This window comes from Neovison vison, chromosome 6 (genome assembly GCF_020171115.1).
Source record: "Neovison vison isolate M4711 chromosome 6, ASM_NN_V1, whole genome shotgun sequence".
Taxonomy (NCBI): Eukaryota; Metazoa; Chordata; class Mammalia; order Carnivora; family Mustelidae; genus Neogale; species Neogale vison.
Genome location: NC_058096.1, coordinates 130924796 through 130946961, shown reverse-complemented (window position 1 = coordinate 130946961; position 22166 = coordinate 130924796). Strand labels below are relative to the sequence as shown.

Sequence of the window (22166 nt, the reverse complement as noted above, 5' to 3'; positions counted from 1 at the left end):
TCCATGTGCACTTGAGAAGAATATGTAATCTGTTGCTTTAGGATGGGATGCTCTGTATGTATCTGTGAAGTCCATCTGGTCCAGCGTGTCATTCAAAGTCCCTGTTTCCTTGTTCATATTCTGCTTAGATGATCTGCCCATTGTTGTGAGTGGGGTATTGAAGTCCCCCCACTATTAATGTATTATTATCCATGTGTTTCTTTAATTTTGTTATTAATTGGCTTATCTAATTGGCTGCTTCCACTTTAGGGGCAAAAATGTTTGCAATTATTAGATCTTCTTGTTGGATAGGACCTTTAAGTATGACATAGTATCTTTCCTCATCTCTTATTACATACTTTGGTTTGTTTTTTTTTTTAAAGATGTTATTTATTTATTTGACAGATAGAGATCACAAGTAGGCAGAGAGGCAGGCAGAGAGAGAGAAGAGGAAGCAGGCTCCCTGCTGAGCAGAGAGCCTGATGAGGGTCTCCATCCCAAGATGCTGGGATCATGACCTGAGCTGAAGGCAGAGGCTTTAACCCACTGAGCCACCAGGTGCCCCTACATTCTTTGGTTTAAATCTAATTTTTCTGATATGATTATTGTTACCCCAGCTTTCTTTTGATGTCCATTACCATGATACATGGTTTTCTAAGCCCTCGGCTTCAAACTGGAGGTGTCTTTGGGTCTAAGAAGAGTCTGTTGTAGACAGCATATGGATGTGTCTTGCCATCCAATCTGATACCCTGTGTCTTTTGATTGGATCATTTAGCCCATTTAGATTCAGAAGAACTACTGAAAGAGATGAATTTAGTGTCAATGTATTACTTATAAAGTCCCTCTTTCTGTAGACTGTCTCTGTTCCTTTCTGGTCTGTTACACTGGGGCTCTCTTTTTGCTTACAGTTTCCCCTTTAGTATTTTTTGCAGGGCTGGTTTAGTGGTCACAGAATCTTGTTTATCCTGGAAGCTCTTAATGTCTCCTTCCATTCTGAATGACAGCCTTGCTGGAAGGTATTCTTGGCTGCATGTTTTTCTCATTTAGTTCCTTAAATGTATCATGCCAGCACTTTCTGCCCTGCCAGGTCATTATGGCTTGGTCTGCTGCCAGCCTAATGTTTCTAACCCCGTTGGTTAAGAACCTCTTGTCTCAAGCTCCTTTCAGGATTTTCTCTTTATCTCTGAAATTTGCAAGCTTCACTATTATATGTTGGGTGTTGATCTATTTTTATTGATTTTGAGAAGGGTACTCTCTACCTCTTGGACTTGAATGCCTGTTTTCTTTCCCAGATTAGGGACGTTCCCAGCTATGATTTGTTCAAATATACCTTATGTCCCTCTCTCTTTCTTTCTCTTTCCTCAGGGATGCCAATAATTCTAATATTATTTTGCTTCATGGTATCGCTGATTTCTCAAAGCGTCCTCTCATAGTCCATTAGTTGTTTTTCTCTCTTTGCCTCAGCTACCTTCCTTTCCCTCCACTCATCTTCTAGGTCACTTCCTTCCTCTTCTGCCCCATTTACCCTAGGTGTTACAGCATCCAATTTAGAATACATCTCAGTTATAGCATTTTTAATTTCAGCCTGCCTAGATTTCATTTCTGCACTAACAGATTCTCTTGTGTCTTTCATCCTTTTTTCAAGCCCACCTAGTAACTTTAGTATCATTATCCTGAATTCCAGCTGTGTCTTTTTACTTATATCCATATCGATTAGATGTGTGGCAGGAAGTATTACCTCTGGTTCTTTTTTGTAAATTTCTCTTTCTAGTCATTTTGCCCAGAGAAGAATGGATGAATGAGATAAAATAAAAATGATCAACCAGACCCAAATGAAATATGCACCAGACAAATCTGAAGCAGTCAGAAGCCAAAGAGGAAAAGAAAAAAAGAAGGGGGGGGTTGTCAGAGAGACTATAGTCTCCCAGGAGACAAAACAGGGTGATCCTGGTTGTATTTTGTTCTGTTTGTTAAAAGATACTAAGTCCCAATATTGTAAAGAAAGCAAAACATACATATATATATATATATGTATATATATATATATAAAACTGAATACAGTAAAAGGAAGCCAAAAATGAAGAATGTATCTATTAAACGTAAAAAAAAAAAAATGAAAGTTAAAAAAAGACTTAAAAACAAAGATCTGATAAAATAAGAAACTTGTTGAAAAGGAAAAGGAAAACTTTAACCTGAAAGATAAAGGTATAATGAAAAAAAAAAAAAAACCCTTGAATTTTATATACTATTTTCCCCTAGTGCTGCAGTTTTACAGTCCTGTGTGTTCCATACACTTGGTGTTCGCCTGCTTTTCCAGCTGGTCTTCTTGGGGAAGAGCCTCCTGTGCTGATTCTCAGGTGTCTTTGCCTGAGTAGACCTGCACCACGCTTTACCAGGGAGCCAGTTTCAGTGTAAGCCACTTCTGGTTGCTCTAAATGGGTTTTGTTTCCTGAAGGCTTTCCATGCCTCTCTGGGGGACGAAAATAAAAAAGGCCATGCCTGGATCACCAGCCCTGGAGCTGAAAAGATCACAGTCACCTCTCTTCAGTAAACTCAGGGATGAGTGATCTTCACTTCTGTGTGTATCAAACTCTGCAGACTCCTGTGGTATGCACCCACTCTGGTCTTCCTAGGGAAAGGTAGAGTGTCACAGCCTTTCTGGCCTTTGCAGGGCTCCTGTATGGAGAACTGTTGCCCAAGTGTGCCACCATTCATGGCTTATAGCAAACCAAGCTGAAAGCCCCCTCACGAGCTCACTGTCCATAACCAGCTTCCCTGCTGCAATGCTTGGGAATGCTGCCAGCTCGGGCACCCCCATTCTTTCTGTGACTCCAGAGATATCCTGAGGTCACACTGTCCCACCTAGGATTCTGTCCCACTTCACCACTTGAGCAGCTTTCAGGCAGGGACATTTCTCACTGGAGCAGATTTCTAAAGGTTCTAATTTTGCTCTCAGGGGCTATATCACTTTCCTGTAACTGGCTTGCAGAGGCTCCCTCCCCCTGCCATTTATCTTCCAATATATCCCCTCAGATTCACTTCTCCATACCTCCTACCTTGCAAAAAGTGGTCACTTTTCTATTTGTAGAATTCCAGCATTTCTTTTTTCATCTTAGGTTGAATTCATAGGTGTTCAGAATTTTTTGACAGTTCTTTAGTTAAATTCAAGGGACCAAATGAAACGAGCTCCCCTACTCTTCCACTACCTTGCCTTCCCTCCTTATTTTATTTGAAAGAGAGAGAGAGAGCGAGCAAGCATGAGTGAGGGGAAGGGGACAGGGAGAAGCAGGCTTCCTGCTGAGTAGGGAGCTCAACTCAGAGATCCAGAATCCTGGGATCATGACCTAAGCTGAAGGCAGGCACTTAAGTGACTGAGCCATCCAGATGCCTCTACTAAAAAGTATTTAAAAAAATATCTGTAATGTAGGGAGGCCTGGGCGGTTCAGTTGGTCTAGTGTCTGACTCTTGATTTCAGCTCAGGTCATGATCTCAGGAGCATGAGTTCAAGCCCCACATCAGGCTCCCTGTTGGATGTGGAGCCTGCTTAAGATTTTCTCTCACTTTCTCCCCCTGCCACTACCCCTCTGTCTCTGGAAAAAACAAAAACAAAAACAAAAAAAAACCTGTTATGTAAAGGTGTTGAAAAAAACCAAACTGCTACACATTTCCTAGCAATAAAATTAAATTTCATAACTATGCTTCTGCCCACCTACACTAACATTTAAGAGATAATGAGGGAAATAAAAAAGAAGAGCCATTAAAAATACAAATTTTGTTTGCATATCAAATCTTTTTTCTTCAAAAGTTAATGTATAAAAGGCTGCAAGATAGATGACTTTAGAATAACCAGATTACATGTATTTATTATCTTACATACATCTGACTACTAATTAATGAATGCAGATGAATTATCTCTAGGCTTATCTGTTTCTAATTAAATAAATTTGTTTTTCAAATTGAAATGCACATTAAACTTTTAAACATTTCTCTGCCAGATGGGTAAGATTTGTGTTTAGAAAATTAACAATACTGGGGCGCCTGGGTGGCTCAGTGGGTTAAACCGCTGCCTTCGGCTCAGGTCGTGATCTCAGGGTGCTCAGATCGAGTCCTACATCGGACTCTCTGCTCAGCAGGGAGCCTGCTTCTCTCTCTCTCTCTCTGCCTGCCTCTCTTCCTACTTGTGATCTCTCTCTGTCAAATAAAGAAAATATTTGAAAAAAAAAGAAAATTAACAATATTTTTCAGGAAGGTTGGATTTCTTTTAAACATTTCAGTAAGCATGTTGTATTATGGAAATACTCAAACATACTTCAAATACTTTATGTACAAGTAACTGGAAAATACGGATTACAAAACTGAGTAATGTGCTCTCCTTCTGCCATACCCTTTAGTAATCCTTTACTGGCTTACCACACACATTCCTGGAAGGTTTGTCATTTAAGTTTGTTTATGTCTTCTTTCTTGTGTTTTCTGATGATAAAAATAAAACATGCTATTCTTTGAAAAAAAACCCCACAAAATAATAAAACCTCAAACCTTACTTGTTACAGAAATGTACAACTTAAAAGTCTCCTATAATTTGATCCCTTACAACCACTGTTTAAGTCTTAGTACATATTATGAAATATTTACTTCTACCTTAATAGTTTTATGAGGAACAGAGCTTGATAGGCAATCTTCAAAAAAAGTAAAATAGAAAAACAGAGGAGAAAATAAAGAAAAAGAAGAAGAAAACTGAAACAAGCTATGCCAGGTACCAGCTACTTGGTCCACATTGATTACTTCATTTTAGCTTCCTAACAACCCTGAAATTTTGGTATTTCCCTATCCAACTTAAAAGGCACACAATGTCAGTTTCCTGGCTTTGATAATGTATTATAGTTGTGTGAGATCCATTTGGGGAATTAGGATGATAGGTATACAAGACCCTTTGTACTTTTTTTTTTTTTAACAACTTCTTACAAGTATATAACTATTTTAAAATAAAAAGTTAAAATAAGTGGTTCAAATGGTAGCATAGGAAGACACTGAACTCATCTACTTCCACAGATATACCAAATCTTCAGCTCGATATAGAACAACTTTCTCTGAAAATGATCTGAAAAGGACTGAACAGCTCCTCCACAATAAAGGACAGAAAGGCTATATCAAGGGCAACTGGCTAGCTCAGTCAACAGAGAATGCAACTCTTGATCTTGGGGTTGTGAGTTCAAGCCCCACACTGGGTGTATAGATTATGTAAAAATAAAATCTTAAAGGGTGTCTGGGTGGCTTAGTCGCTAAGCACCTGCCTTCGGCTCAGGTCATGATCCTAGGGCCTGGGTTCAAGCCCTGCATCGGGCTCCTGGCTCAGCATGAAGCCTACTTTTCCCCCTCCCTCTGCTTGTGCTCCCTCTCTCGCTGTGTCTCTCCCTGTCAAAATAAATAAAATCTTAATAAGATAAAATAAAATAAAATCTTAAGACAAACAAAACAAAACAAAAACAGCAAGATGGGTAGGAGAAGTAGAGATGAAGTGTCACCAAAAATCCTACCCTCCAGTGTGGCAACCCACAAGCAGGAGGGAATTACATAAATATGGACTATATTCCAGAGAAGCAAGAGGTTTAAGCCCCATATCAGGTACTCCCACCCTTGGAGCACCAGAGAAATGAGCCCCCAAAATGTCTGGCTTTGAAAACCAAAAGGATTCACATCCAGGAGAACCAAAAGGTTCTAGAAAACAGACTCCACTCTTAAAGGGTTCATGGATAGATTTACCCATCTTGGGAACCATCAAAAGCAGCAGGTTGAAAAAAACTTAGACCTTCTATGAAGGAGATTCATTGGCCAATCTTAAAGCATCTGCTGGAGTGGCTGGGATTTATCTGAACTCTCTTTGGGGATGGAGATGCTGGCAGGTGCCATTTTTGCCCTCTCCCTCTACCTTACTAGTGCTGCTTGCCCTGTGGCCCTACATTGCTAAACCCAGCAGACAGGCTACCAAATGGCCCTGCTTCACTGAACTCAGCAAGTGGGCTATCCAGCAAGGTATCCCTTGAAGCTTCATCCCAGTATATCCAGTGGATAGTATTATCCTGGCCCATCCCTCCTTTATGGCCCTGCCAAAGCTGTTCACACAAGTGACACCCCTTGAATGTTGGCTCTGGTGGCCAGGGGGTTTGCATTTCTCGGCCCCATGGTGCTGAAATAATGAGAGAGGCAGTCATGGCTAGGCTACTGCCCCCAGGACACTGCACAGACAGCGAAGTGAAACACATCCCATGTTCCTGTGACCACTCCTTTAAGACTGAGAAGGATAGAAGTTATTCTTAATACACAGAAACAAAGAGAGTGGTGCCTGAGTGTCTCAGTCAGTTAAACCTCTGACTCTTGATTTCTGCTTAGGTCATGATTTCTGGGTTGTGAGACTGAGCCCTGTGTTGGGCTCCATGCTCAGCAGGGAGCCTGCTTGAGATACTATCTTTCCCTCTCCCTTCCCCCCTCTCAAGTAAATAAACAAATCTTTAAAAGAAGATGAAACAAAGATAGAGAATGAAGCAAAATAATGAAAAAGGAGTATGTTCCAAGTAAGAAAACAAGATAAAATTCCATTAATTAATTTACCTGATAAAGAGTTCAAAGTAATGGCCATTAAAGATGCTCACTGATCTAAGAAGAATGGGTGAACACAGTAAGAACGTCAACAAAGAGGGAAAATATAAGGAAGTACTGAACAGAAGTCACGAAGCTGAAGAATGCAATAAATGAACTGAAAAAATGCACAAGAGGGGTTCAGCAACAAACTAGATGAAGCAGAAGAAAAGATCAGTGACCTAGAAGATGGGATAGTGAAGTGCAAAATAAAATAGAAGCCCAAAACAAAACAGAAAAAATGTTTTTTTAAAGGTTACGATATCTTAAGGGACCTACGAAACAACATCAAGTGGAATGACAGTTGTATTATAGTGGTCCCAGAAGGAGAAAAGAGAAATAGGGATAGAAAACTTATTTGAAGAAATAATGACCAAAAATTAGGGAAGGAAACAGAATTGCAGACATAGGAGCCCAGGACCAGACAGTTTCGCTGGTGAATTCTATCAAACATTCAAATAAGATTTAAATATCTGTCCTTCAAAACTCTTCCAAAAAAACTGAAGAGGAGGGAATACTTTCAAATCCTATTTATTTACTTATTATTATTTTTTTAAAATTAAAGCTATCAGTACACCCAATGCGGGGCTCAAACTCAGGATTCCAAGATCATCTCATGCTCTTCCAACTCAGCCAGGTAGGTATCCCCCATACTCATTTTATAAAGCCAGCATTACCCTAATACCAAAAACAGACAAGACACCACACATACAAAAAGGAAAATTACAGACCAATATCCCGATGAACACAGATGCAAAAATCCTCCACAAAATATTAGTAAATTAAATTCAACACTACATTAAAAAGGTCATATATTATGATTGAGCAGGATTTAATCCAGGGATGCAAGGATGGTTTGACACTTGCAAATAAACCAATGTTATATGCCACATCAAGAAAATGATCATTTAATCATCTAAATAGATGCAGAAAAAACATTTGAAAAAATTCAACTTCCATTTACAATAAAAAGTCTCAAAAAAGTCATTATAGTGAATGTACCTCAAAATAAAGGCCCATATGTAACAAGCCCAAAGCAAACATACTCAATGGTAAAATGCTGAAACCCTCCTTTAACAATTAGGAACAAGACAAGGATGCCCACTCTTGCCCCTTTTATTCAACACAGTATCGGAAGTCTAGAGCAATTAGGCAAGAAAAAGAAATTAAAAAGCATCTAAACTGGAAAGGAAGAAGTGAAAGTGTCATTATTTGTGGACAACAGAACTTTTTATATAGAAAATGCTGTAAGACTTTACCAAAAAAAAACCCTATTAGAAAAACAAACTCAGTAAAGTTGCAGGATACAAAATCAACATACAATATTATGTTTTTAATACTGTAACAACAAACTATCAGAAAGAGAAATTTAGAAAATTACATTTACGATTGCACCCAAAAGAATAAAATACCTAGGAATAAATTTCACCAAGCAGGTAAAAGACCTGTATGAAAGCTGTAAGACACCAATGAACTAAACTGAAGAACACACAAATGGAAAAGATATTCCATGCTCATGGATTTGAAGAATTAATATTGTTAAGATATCCATATTATTAAAAGCAATCTATAGATTCAATGGAATTCCTATCAAAATTCCAATGACATTTTTCACAGAAATAGAACAAAGAATCCTAAAATTTTATGGAACCACATAAGATCCCAAAGAGCTAAAGCAATCCTGGGAAAGAATAAAGTTGGAAGCATCACACTTCCTGATTTCAAATTATATAATGTTATAATAATCAAAACAACGGCACAAAAACAGACATAAGGATAAATGGAACAGAATAAAGAGCCCAGGAAAAAACCCCACACGTATATGGCCGATTAATTTATGATAAAGGAAGCAAGAATATACAATGGGGAAAAGACAGTTTCTTTAATAAATGGTATTGGGAAAACTGGACAGCCACAAGCAAAAAAAAAAAGAAACTGTACCATTGTCTTATGCCATACATAAATTAACTCAAACTGAATTAAAGACTTGAATACAAGACCAGAAACTACAGAATTCCTAGAAGAAAACATGGGTGGTAGGCTCCTTGACATTCTTCTTGGCAGTACTTTTTTTTTTTTTTTTGGGTAACTGATTCCCAAGGCAATGGGAACAAAAGCAAATATAAACAAAAGGGACCTCATCAAACTAAAAACCTTCTGCACAGCAAAGGAAACCATCAGTAAAATAAAAAGGCAACCTCCTAAATGGGACAATGTATCTGCAAATCATATATTGAGTAAGGAGTTAATAGCCAAAATAGATAAAGAACTCCTATAACTCAATACAAAAGTACAGTCAATAAAAAAATAGGTATAAGTTCTAAATAGAAATTTTTCCAAAGAAGACATACAGATGACCAAAAGTCACATGAAAAAAATGATCAACATCATTTATTATCAGAGAAATACAAATCAAAACCACAATAAGTTATCATCTCAAACCTGTCGTAATGGCTGTTTTCAAGAAGACAGGAAAGAATAAGTGCTGGTGAGGATACAGAGAAAAGGGAACTTCTGGGCATTATTGGTGGGAATGTAGATCAGGGCAGGCACTATGAGGGTATGGAGGAAACTATGGACTTTCCTCAAGAAACCAGAAAGAGAACTACCATATGATCCAGCAATTCTACTTCCGCATATTTATGTGAAGCAAATTAAAACATTAATCAGAAAAGATATATGCACTCCTATGTTCACTACAGTATTGTTCACAATAGCCAAGATGCTAAAAGGCATCCATGGATGGGTGGATGGGTGGATGGATGGATAAAATGTGGCATATATACAGTGGAATACTATTTGGCCCTACAAAAGAATGAAATCTTGCCATTTGTGACAACATGAATGGACCTTGACGGTATAATGCTAAGTGTACTAAGTGAGACAGAGGAAGACAAATACCATATGATTTCACTTATATGTGAAAAGAACAAAACAAAACAAAAAAGAACAAACAAAACAAATATAATTAAACTCATACACGAAAAGAGCACGCTAGTGGTTGCCAGAGGTAAGGGGGTATGTGATATGAGTGAAATGGAAGAAGGGGGTCAAGAGGTACAAACTTCCAACCATAAAATAAATAAGTCATGGGGATACAATGTACACCATGGTGACTAGAGTCAGTAACATTATACTGCATATTATGTAACTTCATAGGGCGAAGGGGTAAACAATCCTTATTGTGGTGATTGTTTCACAATGTGTGGAGGTATCAAATCATTGTATTGTACACCTAAATATGTTACAATGTCAATTACATATCAATAAAAACAAATTAAAATAAAAACTGGAGGCACAGAGGTTAAAGTATCTGCTTTAAGGTCACACTGTTAGAGAATAAAAATTAAGCACAAATATATGACACAGAAATAGTGATTAATAAAAATCAATTCTTTCAACTTAAATTCTATTCCGAAACATGTAACCACCTGCTACGTAAATGCTACAGTCACTGCTTTAAAGGAAGTCATAGTCTAGCAGATCTCCACTTATCGAGCATCTACTATACAGAATCTAGAGGCAAAGGTAAAAAAAAAAAAAAAAAAAATTAAAACATAATCCTTATTCTCAAAGAAAAAATAAAAAGCTTAAAAGCTTTCAATCCTATCTCTAGGAATATATATAAATAGGTGAGCACATACATATACACATTCAGCTCGCTATAGCCCAAGCACTGATTTTCCAATTTGTGGAGTGCCTTCACAAAAAAAAAACCCATACTCTAAATTTCCCATTTACTTATGAAATCTAAAAAATTTAGATGGGAGGCACCTGGCTGGGTCAGTTGGTAGGGCATGTAACTCTTGATCTTGGGGTCATGAGTTTGAGCCCCACATTGAGCATAGAGTTTACTTAAGAAAATAAAGGGGTACTTAAATAAATAAACAAACAAACAAACAAACAAATAAATAAAAATTAAAAGTGAGGTAGAAAAGGTAAACTATTAACTAAAACTAAATATAACATCTCATAGCTTTTGATGCCAGTCCACAGTGTATCTTTCCTCTGACTGCTCGTGTAGTTGACTTTGTATGACGTACTTTAGCACTCAGGTATATATTATTTTTTTGCTGTTAGCTAATTATTTTTTCTCTCCATTTGTATTTTGAGCTCATTAAGAGCTGTAGTTCCTTTCCAACCCTATCTTTCAAAGCAAATAGCTGGTAATGAATCAATGCTAGTTGACTTGTACTCTGCCAATCATATGTTATTTCCATAAAAATTAGCTACAATATTTATAGGAGGCAGAAATTGATTAAATTTAACCATCAATTATGGGTTTATTGGATAGAAAGTAGAAGACATTTTACCAGATACCATATAACCCTAATACATTAAAAGATAATGCTGTATGTCACAAATTAGTACTACAGCTAAATAGCTTCACGATCTGCCTCTACCAGTTGTTTCTTTTTTAAAAAACGGCTCTTCCAACTATTGAATATTTTGCTTTTCTAAAGGAAGATGACACCTGTTTGACAACTTTACTTCTATAAGAAATGATTTTCTTTTTCTTTTTCTTTTTCTTTTTTTAAGGTTATTTATTTATTTATTTGACAGAGATCACAAGTAGGCAGAGAGGCAGGCAGAGAGAGAGAGAGAGAGAGAGAGAGAGGAAGCAGGCTCCTTGCTGAGCAGGGAGCCCAATGCAGGGCTTGATCCCAGGACCCTGGGACCATGACCTGAGCCAAAGGCAGCAGCTTAACCCACTGAGCCACCCAGACACCCTAAGAAATGGTTTTCTAATTACTTTCAGCATATTATGACTAATCCTAAATTTAAACATTTTGCCTGATGACACAAAATTCAAGAGATATAGGTCTGAATTTTTCCTTTCTTGTTTAATCAACACATAGAAAAGTACATAGAACACATAGAAAACTCTTACTTACTTAAAGAGAGGCTCCTAAATATTAATGACTCAAATGATGCAGATCAAATATAGGCCTGATCCTGTTAGGTTTTAAACTATAAGCTTTTAAAAATTTTCCAGTTTATTAGTTAGCATTCTTTAATCTTCCTAATCCATATTTAACAAAGTTATTTCAGAATTCATCAGTACCATTAACAAAAGTTTACCCACATACATATATAATTACATATACATAATTTTAATACCCAAATTGGCTTCCTTATAAAAAGTTTTCTGTCTTGCTGGTGAATGTGTTCCTGTCTTTATGTTATGTTTGAACTTTGATTTGATATAAAACTACTTTGAATTATGGCAGCAATGTAATTTATAATGCTATTTTTTTCCTGTCCTCTTCCTATAGGGAAAGAACATGAAACCCAGAAGCTCAGCACATGAATTCAGAGCAGCTCTTTCTGCCCTAAAACGTCTTAGCATTCTGAGAAAATTAAAGAACCCAGAAAAACCTCTTTTAAGAAGGAGGATTCAAGGAACTATAAATCTTTCACATTAATCTCATAATTCTAAGGGACAAGCATCTTGTCCAATGGCATCCCATCATACTCCTCCAATCCCAGGTCTCACTGTCTGTGTTCTGTGAAGGAGGGGTACAGTTTTGAATTCTTTGTACCCTTTATAAAGACTACACTGCGTACATTTACACAGAGCAAGGTCACATTAATCTCATAATTCTTTCAAAACTTCAGAAGAGATTTTTGGAATTCTGTCATCTCTGAGCTTATACATATACATGTATATTTAATGATTTTACTTATTTTTTTGACAGAGGAACACAAGCAGGGGGAGCAGCAGAGAGGGAGATGCAGGCTCCCCGCTGAGCAGGAAGCCTGATGTGGGGCTCGATCCTAGGACCCTGGCTGGGATCAGGATCTGAGCCGAAGGCAGACGCTTAACCAACTAAGACACCCAGGCACCCCTCTGAGCTTATCATTAATTAACCAAATTAAAAATTCTTCATGAGATAAGGAAAGGAATGAAAATGAACCAAAAGAGCAAGAACCTAGATAAGTATTTTTTGTAGATGAAAGACTTCTCTGAAGAAATCAGTGACATACATGTAAATTACCAAATCCTGTTTAAGTAGTAAATCAGATATCCTGAGGGTTAGACCTGGCCTTAAAGGTGGGCAGCTACTTATGCCCAAAAATCTGCAGGACTCTTCCTAAAAATTTTGAGTGGTGAAGAGAGTCCTGAAGGTAAGAGAACCATGAGGTTGCGTTGGGCTCCTTCAGAGCTCTGAGGGGAACATCGACCTAGTACTTGTGCCCTAAATCAGAAGTGCTAAGACCTATTTAGTTTATTATAAATATGGCTTACAGTACCTCTGTAGGGTGAAAAACTATGTTATCTAGTTTATAATCTCCATGAATCAAATTTTCTTCATTGTCATTATCTGGCAAGTTTTTCATTAGCCAATCAGATAGTTGGTTCATAGCAGGGATGTCCTGATGAGCTGCAGCTCGATATTGCTCTGTCCAGGTTGATACCTAAAGATATACAAATAAGAAAAATTAAAGAGCTGAAAGTAGAAGATCCAGCAATTCTAAAATTAAAATAAAATTTGATTTTGTCAAATTTGGTCTTATTCTTAAATGCTCAAGACAGATGCCTATAAGTGACATTCACATGAGCCCAAAACATCTAAATCTCTCTTCTGTCTAGTTCATTTTACCAATCTAGATTTTTATCAGGAAAAAAAATACTGGCATAGGAATCAAATAAAGTGGGTTCTAGTCTTTATTCTGCAATTTTTTTGTGGAAGAAAAAAAGAATGCACACAAACATATACACACAAATAAATAGGCATAGGAGATTTCTGGAAAGGTCACAAGAAACAAGTAATCACTGAAAAAGGAAATATGGGGGCTAGAAGAACAGAGGTTTTTACTTTTCATTTTAATACCTTTTCTTATTACCCACAGAATCTTCTAAATGTATTTTGGGTATAAGGAATGTGAAGACTTTTCATTATTCTTAGAATTACATGCAAACAAATCAAACTATTCTCAAAATCTTCCATCAACTGAGACCATATTATTTATCAGCTTAAGAGTTCTCTCCACATTCCCCAAGGTTTCTCTGTTCAACTTAGTGCAGTAAAGACCTTCATCTCTGGAATCATATAGACATGGACATAAATTATGTCTAAGCCACTTATTCATATATTATTTGATAACTATTAGCCTCAGATTCCTCATCTACAAAATGGGGGTTATAATACTTATGTCTTAGGGTTGCTACAAAGATTTAAAAAGAGTAGATCAGTAACTCACCTACCATGGGACCTGGCATACAGTGAGTACTCTATAAATCTTGGTTTCCAGCTCTCTTCAGTCAGAAGAGACATATATAAAAATATGGGAAATAGTCCCATACATATCTGGTCTAGCTGTCCCTTTGGTTTTAAATGTTCACCATCTTTCCCCTATCACTCTAGATTTTCTATCTCCTTATACACAAAATGCAAGACATATCTCTCCCACAAAGCTTTCTCTACCTAAGAAAAGATGCACTGACATCTACCCTCTGAATGGAACAGCTCTTATCATCAGCACCAAATCACTTACTACTAGATCATATACTCCTTTATTCTATTTTCAAGTTTCATGTAAATGAGATTCATGTACAGGTCTCTCAAAAAATGACCGAAAGTTCCTTTAGGGGAAGAACTTATTTCTGTTTTCTTGACATTTAACATGGTACTCAGCAAGCATTAAACACATGGTTGTGCTTAATAGATATCTTAAGTTAAAAGGGAAACTGTATGGAAAATATATTGATAAATTAAATGAAGAGGCTGAAAAGCTTCAAATTTGCATTCATGTACAGATTTGTTAGTTATAGAAGCTTAGGCTGAAAAAAAGGTGATCTAAAAATATAAAATTATTTTTTGCTAACAACAAGCCGATACAAAGGCTGAAGTTACATCCAAGTTTCAGGAAAGTATAAAATAGGTTTTTATTTTGACTAATAATAAATATTGTTTCCAAGAACTTGACAGAAGGAGCTCTTTTTTTAATAAACATTTATATATTTTATTTATTTATTTGACAGAGAGAGTGAAGAGCACAAGCAGGAGGAGCAGCAGGCAGCGGGAGAGCAGAGCGCTGAGCAGGGAGCCCATGCGGGACTGGATCCCAGGACCCTGGGGTCATGACCTGAGCCAAAGGCAGATGCCATCTGAGCCACTCAGATGCCCCTAAAAGGAGCTCTTTATATGGATGTATTACCTGTCTTTTGCAGTATCCAGCACCTCTACCATATCCTTCCAGCTGCAATGACTGTACATTTAAGGAATGTAAGTGAGCCAAGGTCTCTATCATGGCCACATATATGGCTGAGCGTTCTGCTGGGCTAACTCCCGGAATTGTAAAATCACGAAAGATTCGACCCTATGGAAACCATTACAACAAATAATTTAAGACAAAATAAATTTTTTCCTACCAATTATTTGCTGTGTCATAATTCCGCATTGCCTATGAAAAAAAAATCAGGATAACAGTTTGCAACCAAAAGCAATTCTTTGTAGAATATGCTAGAATGTTTATTCCTTTGGGAAACATGTTCAGTAGAATATATGTGCCAAAGGAAAAATACAAGGACATTCCAAGTTGAACTTAAAGGACAAAAACTATTCTCAAGTTACATTTTGCAAAGAAAAATTTTCTTAAACACTTTGCATTTATTGTTCTTAGTGGATTGATTTCCTATTTGTCCTTTTCTTCCCTCCAACCACCGGAGAGTTTGGTTATTGCCATTACATATAGCTCTTTATTGCCATCTAGAGGAAAATTAAAGAATAAGTTAACACACTCTAGCAACTAAATTTGTTCCTGGTCTATTTCACCCCACCCACATTGCCTGTGTTTAAATCAAAACAAACGTTTAGGCCCTTACAACTAATTACCTAAATGTTAATTAATAAACTATCATTTATTAACATCTAATTTCATAATCAAAAACAAAAGTAAAAATAAAGTAAGATTAAGTGTTAATTTACCTGCACATGGTCCATCACATAAAATTCTGTTCCAATGACAGAAGGATCACTGCAGTATAATAAAGGCTTGGGAACGGGGAATCCAACTGAAAACAAAGCTTTCTGGACTTTAAATTCTCTATCAATCTAAATAGGATGATGGGTTATTAAAAATCAGAAACAGAAATTTTTAAGTTTTTTAAAAATTTAATTATTTCTTAGTAATCTCTATACCCAACATGAGGCTCAAACTCATGACCCCAAGATCAATAGTTGTGTGTTCTTCCAACTGAGCCAGCCACGTGCCCCAGAAACACAGATGTATAATAACTATTCGCAAGCTTACATTAAGGCTAGAAATCAAGTTTCAAACAGTATCAAAAAATGACCTAGAGGATAAAGATTTCCTTAAAAGTAGTCTTAGTGCAATTATTACAATTATAAATGAGGCCAGCATGTAAAAAACCCCTGATAATTAGGTTAAAGGACAGAAATATGCATGGGCTTAATCTTGGCTCTGTTAATATGAAGGTGACAGTTCCTGATCACAGTATTTCAGAGTATCATAAAAATAATCCTTCATTTTCAGCAGTTCCCTGCTTGCTCATTGGCTTACTCTTGCTTACTCTTTCTCTCCCTTTCTTTCTCGCATCTTCCAAGGGGACTCAGCAAGTATCTATTGTGATGCTCTGGCACAGTCAGCTATAGGGTGCTATGGGAGGGCAGTGAGTGCTGGTAGAAGGGAAAAACCACTAGCTCCTGAAGATCAAGAAAGGTACTTGTTTTTAAAGCAGTGGGAGGAGAATCCTTCCTGGTACCCAAGGCTACCACGAAACTCAAGATAACCAGGGGGAAAGGAGGCAATGGGATGCAAACTAGTACTGAAGCAGGAACCCAAATAAGATAGAAGGGCCTCCTCAACCAGGAGAGATATATGGGCCTATCATTCAGGGCCTGAGGACACAGCTCATAGCAGAGCTGTGATGCTGACTCATCTGCTCCAGACTAACACCCTCCTTTCTTTCTTTTTTTTTTTAAATTTATTTATTTTAGATAGGCGCGGGGAGAGGGAGATTCTTAAGCAGACTCCTTGCTAAACTCAGAGTGCAGAATCTGACATGGGACTCATCTCTGGGCTTGAGCTCACAACCTGAGCTGAAACCATGAGTCCAATGCTCAACTGACGGCGCACCACCCAGGCACCGTGGTAACTAATCACTTCTAAGGAGGAGAAACCATGAAGCTGACTTTGACAGCAGGGATAAAGCAGCAGTTAATAAAGATTAACTAGAGGAAGGACACGACTAAATCTGTGACCAAGGTGAGAGAAGTCAGTGGAACCAAAGGTTATGAAAGAAGTATTTGTAATCACTCTGGTGTATAAAGACAAAAGGGTTAGGGAGTCATAAAGTGGATGGCAGTGTGAGAATATTGTTTTTTTCAGCACAGACTTAGAAAAAAACAAAGGGAGTTGAAGCCAACTAAGCCAGATCTTTGGCACAGACTTAGAAAAAACAAAGGGAGTTGAAGCCAACTAAGTCAGATCTTTGGGCTAAAAGCATTACGTTACTTTCTGTCTTCTGGTAGAATGTTATCAAGAAGAGAGACAAAGAGAGCTGTTTATGGGGGCATAAATTTCTGGGCATAGGTAGGGATTTTCCTTCAGCCTTACCAAGTTGAGACTTAATAAAAGTTACCCAACTTTTTTATAATCTTAAGCATCCAAGTTACTTCAAATTTCTTGGATACAGAACCAAGAAAGCCAGAATATGCATTTTTCCATTAATGTAATCTTTAGCCTATCCTCCAATGCTCCTAACCCAGTCAGCTGGGCCTAGGAAATACCTATTACACATGGTTACAATAATAACCTATATATGTACAGTGCTTTTAATGTTCTCTAGGACTTTTTCTTTTCTTTCTTTTCTTTATTTACTTCAGATAGAGATCACAAGTAGGCAGAGAGTCAGGCTGAGAGAGACAGAGAGGAAAGCATGCTCCCCGCTGAGCAGAGAGTCCAATGTGGGGCTTAATCCCAGGATCCTGAGATCATGACCTGAGCCAAAGGCAGAGGCTTAACCCAGTGAGCCACCCAGGCATTCCTAGGACTTGGATTTCTGTGCTCGCCTGTTTTCAACTATAAAATTCTACAGATAATATCTAGTTTCTGAAAACAGACTAAATTTTTAACAAATCTTTTTTAATTATCATGAAGCCTAATATTTAGAGAATACTATAAAATGATATTCAAAAAAATTTTTTAGCAAAAGATTAGTGAATTGTCAGAGCAAATATATTAAGATACTTCAGTGAGTAGATATTGTTATAAGGTATAATTTTTAAAACATAATTAAAATATGTAACCAAATAACAAACATGTCAAATGAGCAGCACTGAAAATATTCACTAGATTACTGCATATCTAGCCAATTGTGAGGAAGGAATCAAATCCACAAGAAGACTGGGTATTGCTCAAGATTAATGACCTAAAAACAGCCTCAGATTTCAACCTCAAGACCTTTTTAAAAATAACAAAGGATACAACTCAAGTGAAATTTTTATCTAAGAAATAAAATAAATTATCTATTATTTAATAGTCATGAGATGAATTTTAAAAGCAATTTAAATTATTTTTCTATAAATAATAAGCACTTATTTGTCAACAAAGAATTATTGTACTTGTATACCATACCTTATGTGCTTTAGGAAGAAGTGAACCAGGTGGTTTTTTTCTGAGTACATATGCTCGAAAGCCCTTCCGGAGATAAAAGGTTGGATTGGATTGTCCTGATCTAGATAAGAGTAAACGTCATTTACAAAGATATTTTCCTTTTTTTTTTTTTTAAATATATATTCCTTCTTTCCCAAATCCTACCAAAATGTCAAAACAAACACAAAATAAAAATAAATCAATTTCAGTGCTGGGAAACCAAGAGGGGTGCTACCAGTGCTCAAAACATTAGCTTTTGGATGATATAAAGCAATGGCAGCACAGTGGCAGGTGGACAATCTGTAACCCACACAGGTAGAAGAGAGGACCTCACTCCCTGCCTGCAAATCATGAATTTTATAAGTATCCCTAGAATAATGCTGAGATCTAGGTAAAGAAAGGCTAGGAAAGAAAATTAATTAAAATTAATTAAAGGATGGTGGGATAGGGTTCGTGTCCCCTCATCTGCAGATGCTTCACCAAGGTTGTACACAGGTGTGGCTCTCCACAATGAGAACTGTGGCAAGCGAGGCCCCAGGGTGGACACCTGGGCCAGGGAAGTACAGCAGTGCTCCAGGTAACTCACACATACCAGGGCATCGGCATTCCCTGCCAGGTGAGCAGAAATTCTCACATGAACTAAAAATAAACTCCAGATACCAAAACCATTCAACTTATGCCTTCATTTCCAATATGGCCAGTTTAGAATTAACCAGCTTTTGAAGACTCCAACAGCATGAAAAAGAGGACTTAACTAAATAATGAAAAGAATCAATACCTGATATGTGCTGTAATGTGGATGGACTTTGAAAACCTGATGCTAAGTGAAAAAGGCCAGCCATAAAAGCCACATATTATATAATTCCACTTTTATGAAATGTTCAGAGTATGTAAATCCACAGCAACAGAAAGTAGATTAATGGCTGCTAAGGGATGGGAGGAGGGGAAAATTGGGAGGTAAGGGTTTTTTGGGGGGTGACAGAGAAGTTCTGGCACTAGATAGTGGTGCTGGTTGCACAACATTGTGAATATATGAAAACCCACTAAACTGCAACCTTTTTAAAATTTTTATTTATTAAAGATTTTTACTTATTCATTTGAGAGAGAGAGAGTACACACAAGCAGGTGGAGCAGCAGGCTGAGGGAGCAGCAGGAGAGGGAGAAGCAGGTTGAGCAGAAAGCCCAAAATGGGGCTTGATCTTAGGATCCCAGGATCATGACCAGAGACAAAGGCAGACACTTAACCAACTGAGCAACCCAGGCACCCCTAAACTGTACACTTTAAAATAATTCAAATTTTAAATTTTATGTAAGATAAATTTTATCTTTAAAAAAAATCCCAAAGTCGCTATACTTAAATAGAAAAATAAATATAAAAAATACATATTTCTCTTGGGAAAAAAAAACAAAAACCTCACCAAACTGAAAGCTTTTCCCCTACATACATATCTATGATGTTTCTACAAAAGACCCCCCAAAAATGCAGAAGCCCATCTTGGGAAGATTATCACCAACACTGTGTACACATAGTAATGGCTATATTTAACCACTGTAAGCATCAGGCCACCATATAGTCTAGAAACCACAGATGGTATCAATACTGTAAGAATCATCAATAAGCCAATAGCTATCACTATTGTTTAGGACTCAGACAAGACAGGTCGTCTTTAAAGAAATAGGTAGATCTATAACCAAAGAGGTGGCACCTTTGATTGACAGCTCAGGTTCTAAGAAATGAGGCCACATAGGGGAGGATGGCTGTCAACCTGGTTTAGAAGGAGCTGTTGCCTCTAGTAACAATCCTCTGGACATGGCTCCCAGCATCCTAACAAGGGACATGAGCAGGAACTTGCTACACTTAGGGAAGCCCTAAGTATCCCACCAGATACTTACAGTTTATTTCCAGGCCCTCCAGTTCAGATACAGTCTATCAATTAGATATTATTTCTACCAGAAGTAATGTTGCCTGGAAACACAGTTGACATGCCACCTTTACCAAGTTATCAGAGTAACTGAGCTAGAAAGTTAACTTGATTTGTCCATAGAAAAGGTTTTTTAACCCTTTCTTCACATCTTACTAGAGACATCTCAGGCCCGTGAGGTCATCCTGGTGGGTGGTTTTAGCTGCATCTCCAAATTTCAGAAACTTTGAAATTCCTACAGGATTCTTCTTTTCAACAGCAAGAAATTGGAAAAAAGCATCAATCCTGATAAGGGCGTTACTTATGTTCGCAGCTATGTAGGCAGCCATCTTGTCCCTAGTCGAGATAAATCTGAAAATATTCAGGATTCACTGCTCTTTGGTTTTATCCCTTTTCCTAGTAATACTGAAATCACCACTTGTACTGAAAACATTGGTGAAGTCATGACTATTCTGGTTAACTGCAATAAACAGTTCATTCCAAATGAACTTAGACCTTTGCTATGTACTCTATGAAACGGAGAAAAGATGAAAGATCACAACCAGTTTGGCCAGTTTGAACTCACAGACATCCCTCCTGTACCCTTTAGATTTGTACAAGTTGAAGTAACTTTTGATACTGATAACAGCATTTCAGATATATTTGCGCTAGATAAGAAATCAAGAAAAGAGATTAAAAGAGCAATGTCATGGTATTTGAGCATGGAAAATATTGGGTATATGGTCCAAGAGGCTTAAAAGTATAAAGCTAGAGATGAGAAGTAGAGAGGCAAAATATCCCCTACAAAAATGCTCTGATCCTATGTATTCAACAGTAAGGCCATGGTGGAAGATGAGACCCATCAAAGCAGAAATAAAGATGATGCCAGACAAGATTCTTGGCAGGTTCAATGGAATCATCAAATGGCTGGTGAAGAATCAGATCACTGAGATTACATGAACATAAAGAGCTGGAGATGGCTTTCCTTTGTCCCCTGGAACTTGATGTCTTTCAGCATAATCACATACATCTTCACTCTTCTCTGAATGGACCCTTCATCTCCTTGCTCTAATTAAAACTTGAATGTTCCTGGAGGACCATGTTTCCCTTGTAGGCCTCTAAAATGGCAGATTCCTCCCCCACCCCCCATCACTCATCTAGTGGGCCTGGAGATGGAGTCTATGTTCCTCCTGATACTCATTGCCACTTGTGAACTCTTGGCCTTCCCTCCTGCCTGAAAGCTGCATCCAGCTTTGAATCTCAAGTTATGAGACTACCCCATTCCACCCTTTCCTGTTGCAGTCAACTATTCTCCATGTTGTATTCACTCTCCCTCATTACCTATTGACCTACTGCTCTTATTTACACTACTCTTATTTACACTACTCCTATTCTCATAGTTTCAAAATCCACCCAGATGTTTGTTCTAACACGCAGGCCTGTCAGTCCCTTGAATTCTTCTACTCCAGTGATATTTTCCACTATAGTACTTCAGTCACTCACTCTGGAGGACTCATATTAAACATTAACAACGCTACATAACCCTCCTTGTTAAGCATAATCTATCTTCCCACTCACTCCCACTGGTACATGGATTCCAACAATCCTCAGTCCAGGGATCTATCATCCACTGATCATATTATTGTTTATCATCCTTTAACCTCTCTTTCCCCCACCACGTCCTTTCCAAACTCGCTTAATTTTGATGGCCAATTATGTAACTACCCTCTTGAATGCATCTTTAATACACTTGCCCCCTCTTCTTACTTGCGGGGCTTCCTCCATTCTGGTTTAAATCCAACTCTTTACCTGCACTCACATAGCTAAATGTAGCTGGAGAAAGAAACATTGTAAAAGTACTATAGGCCAGTGGCATTTATCACAGGACATTTGTATTCCTTGACTACTGGTTTATGTGAAAATAAAAACAGGGGTAAAGGAGATTGATCAGAGAGTTTTGTGGCATAGAATTAAAAGGCACCTTGTCCCAATAGATAGTGGAAGTTGGAGGTAGAATTAAAAACAGCTAAA

The 22166-nt window shown here is 37.6% G+C and overlaps 1 protein-coding gene across 4 annotated transcripts in view; it reads right to left on the bottom strand.

Annotated features, from left to right (window-relative positions):
• Nucleotides 1–22166, bottom strand: part of ACAD11 (acyl-CoA dehydrogenase family member 11) — a 103704-nt gene that overhangs the window by 79634 nt on the left and 1904 nt on the right. For all 4 annotated transcript variants that reach the window (XR_006385040.1, XR_006385039.1, XM_044252362.1 and 1 more), the window contains exons 2-5: nt 18217–18316; nt 15546–15671; nt 14776–14937; nt 12868–13032 (exon numbers count right to left, since the gene is read on the bottom strand). Coding sequence is in view for 2 of the 4 variants with exons in the window: in XM_044252362.1 (XP_044108297.1) it covers nt 12868–13032; nt 14776–14937; nt 15546–15671; nt 18217–18316 (553 nt within the window). In the remaining 2 variants the exon portion in view is untranslated. The remainder of the gene's footprint in view (nt 1–12867; nt 13033–14775; nt 14938–15545; nt 15672–18216; nt 18317–22166) is intronic.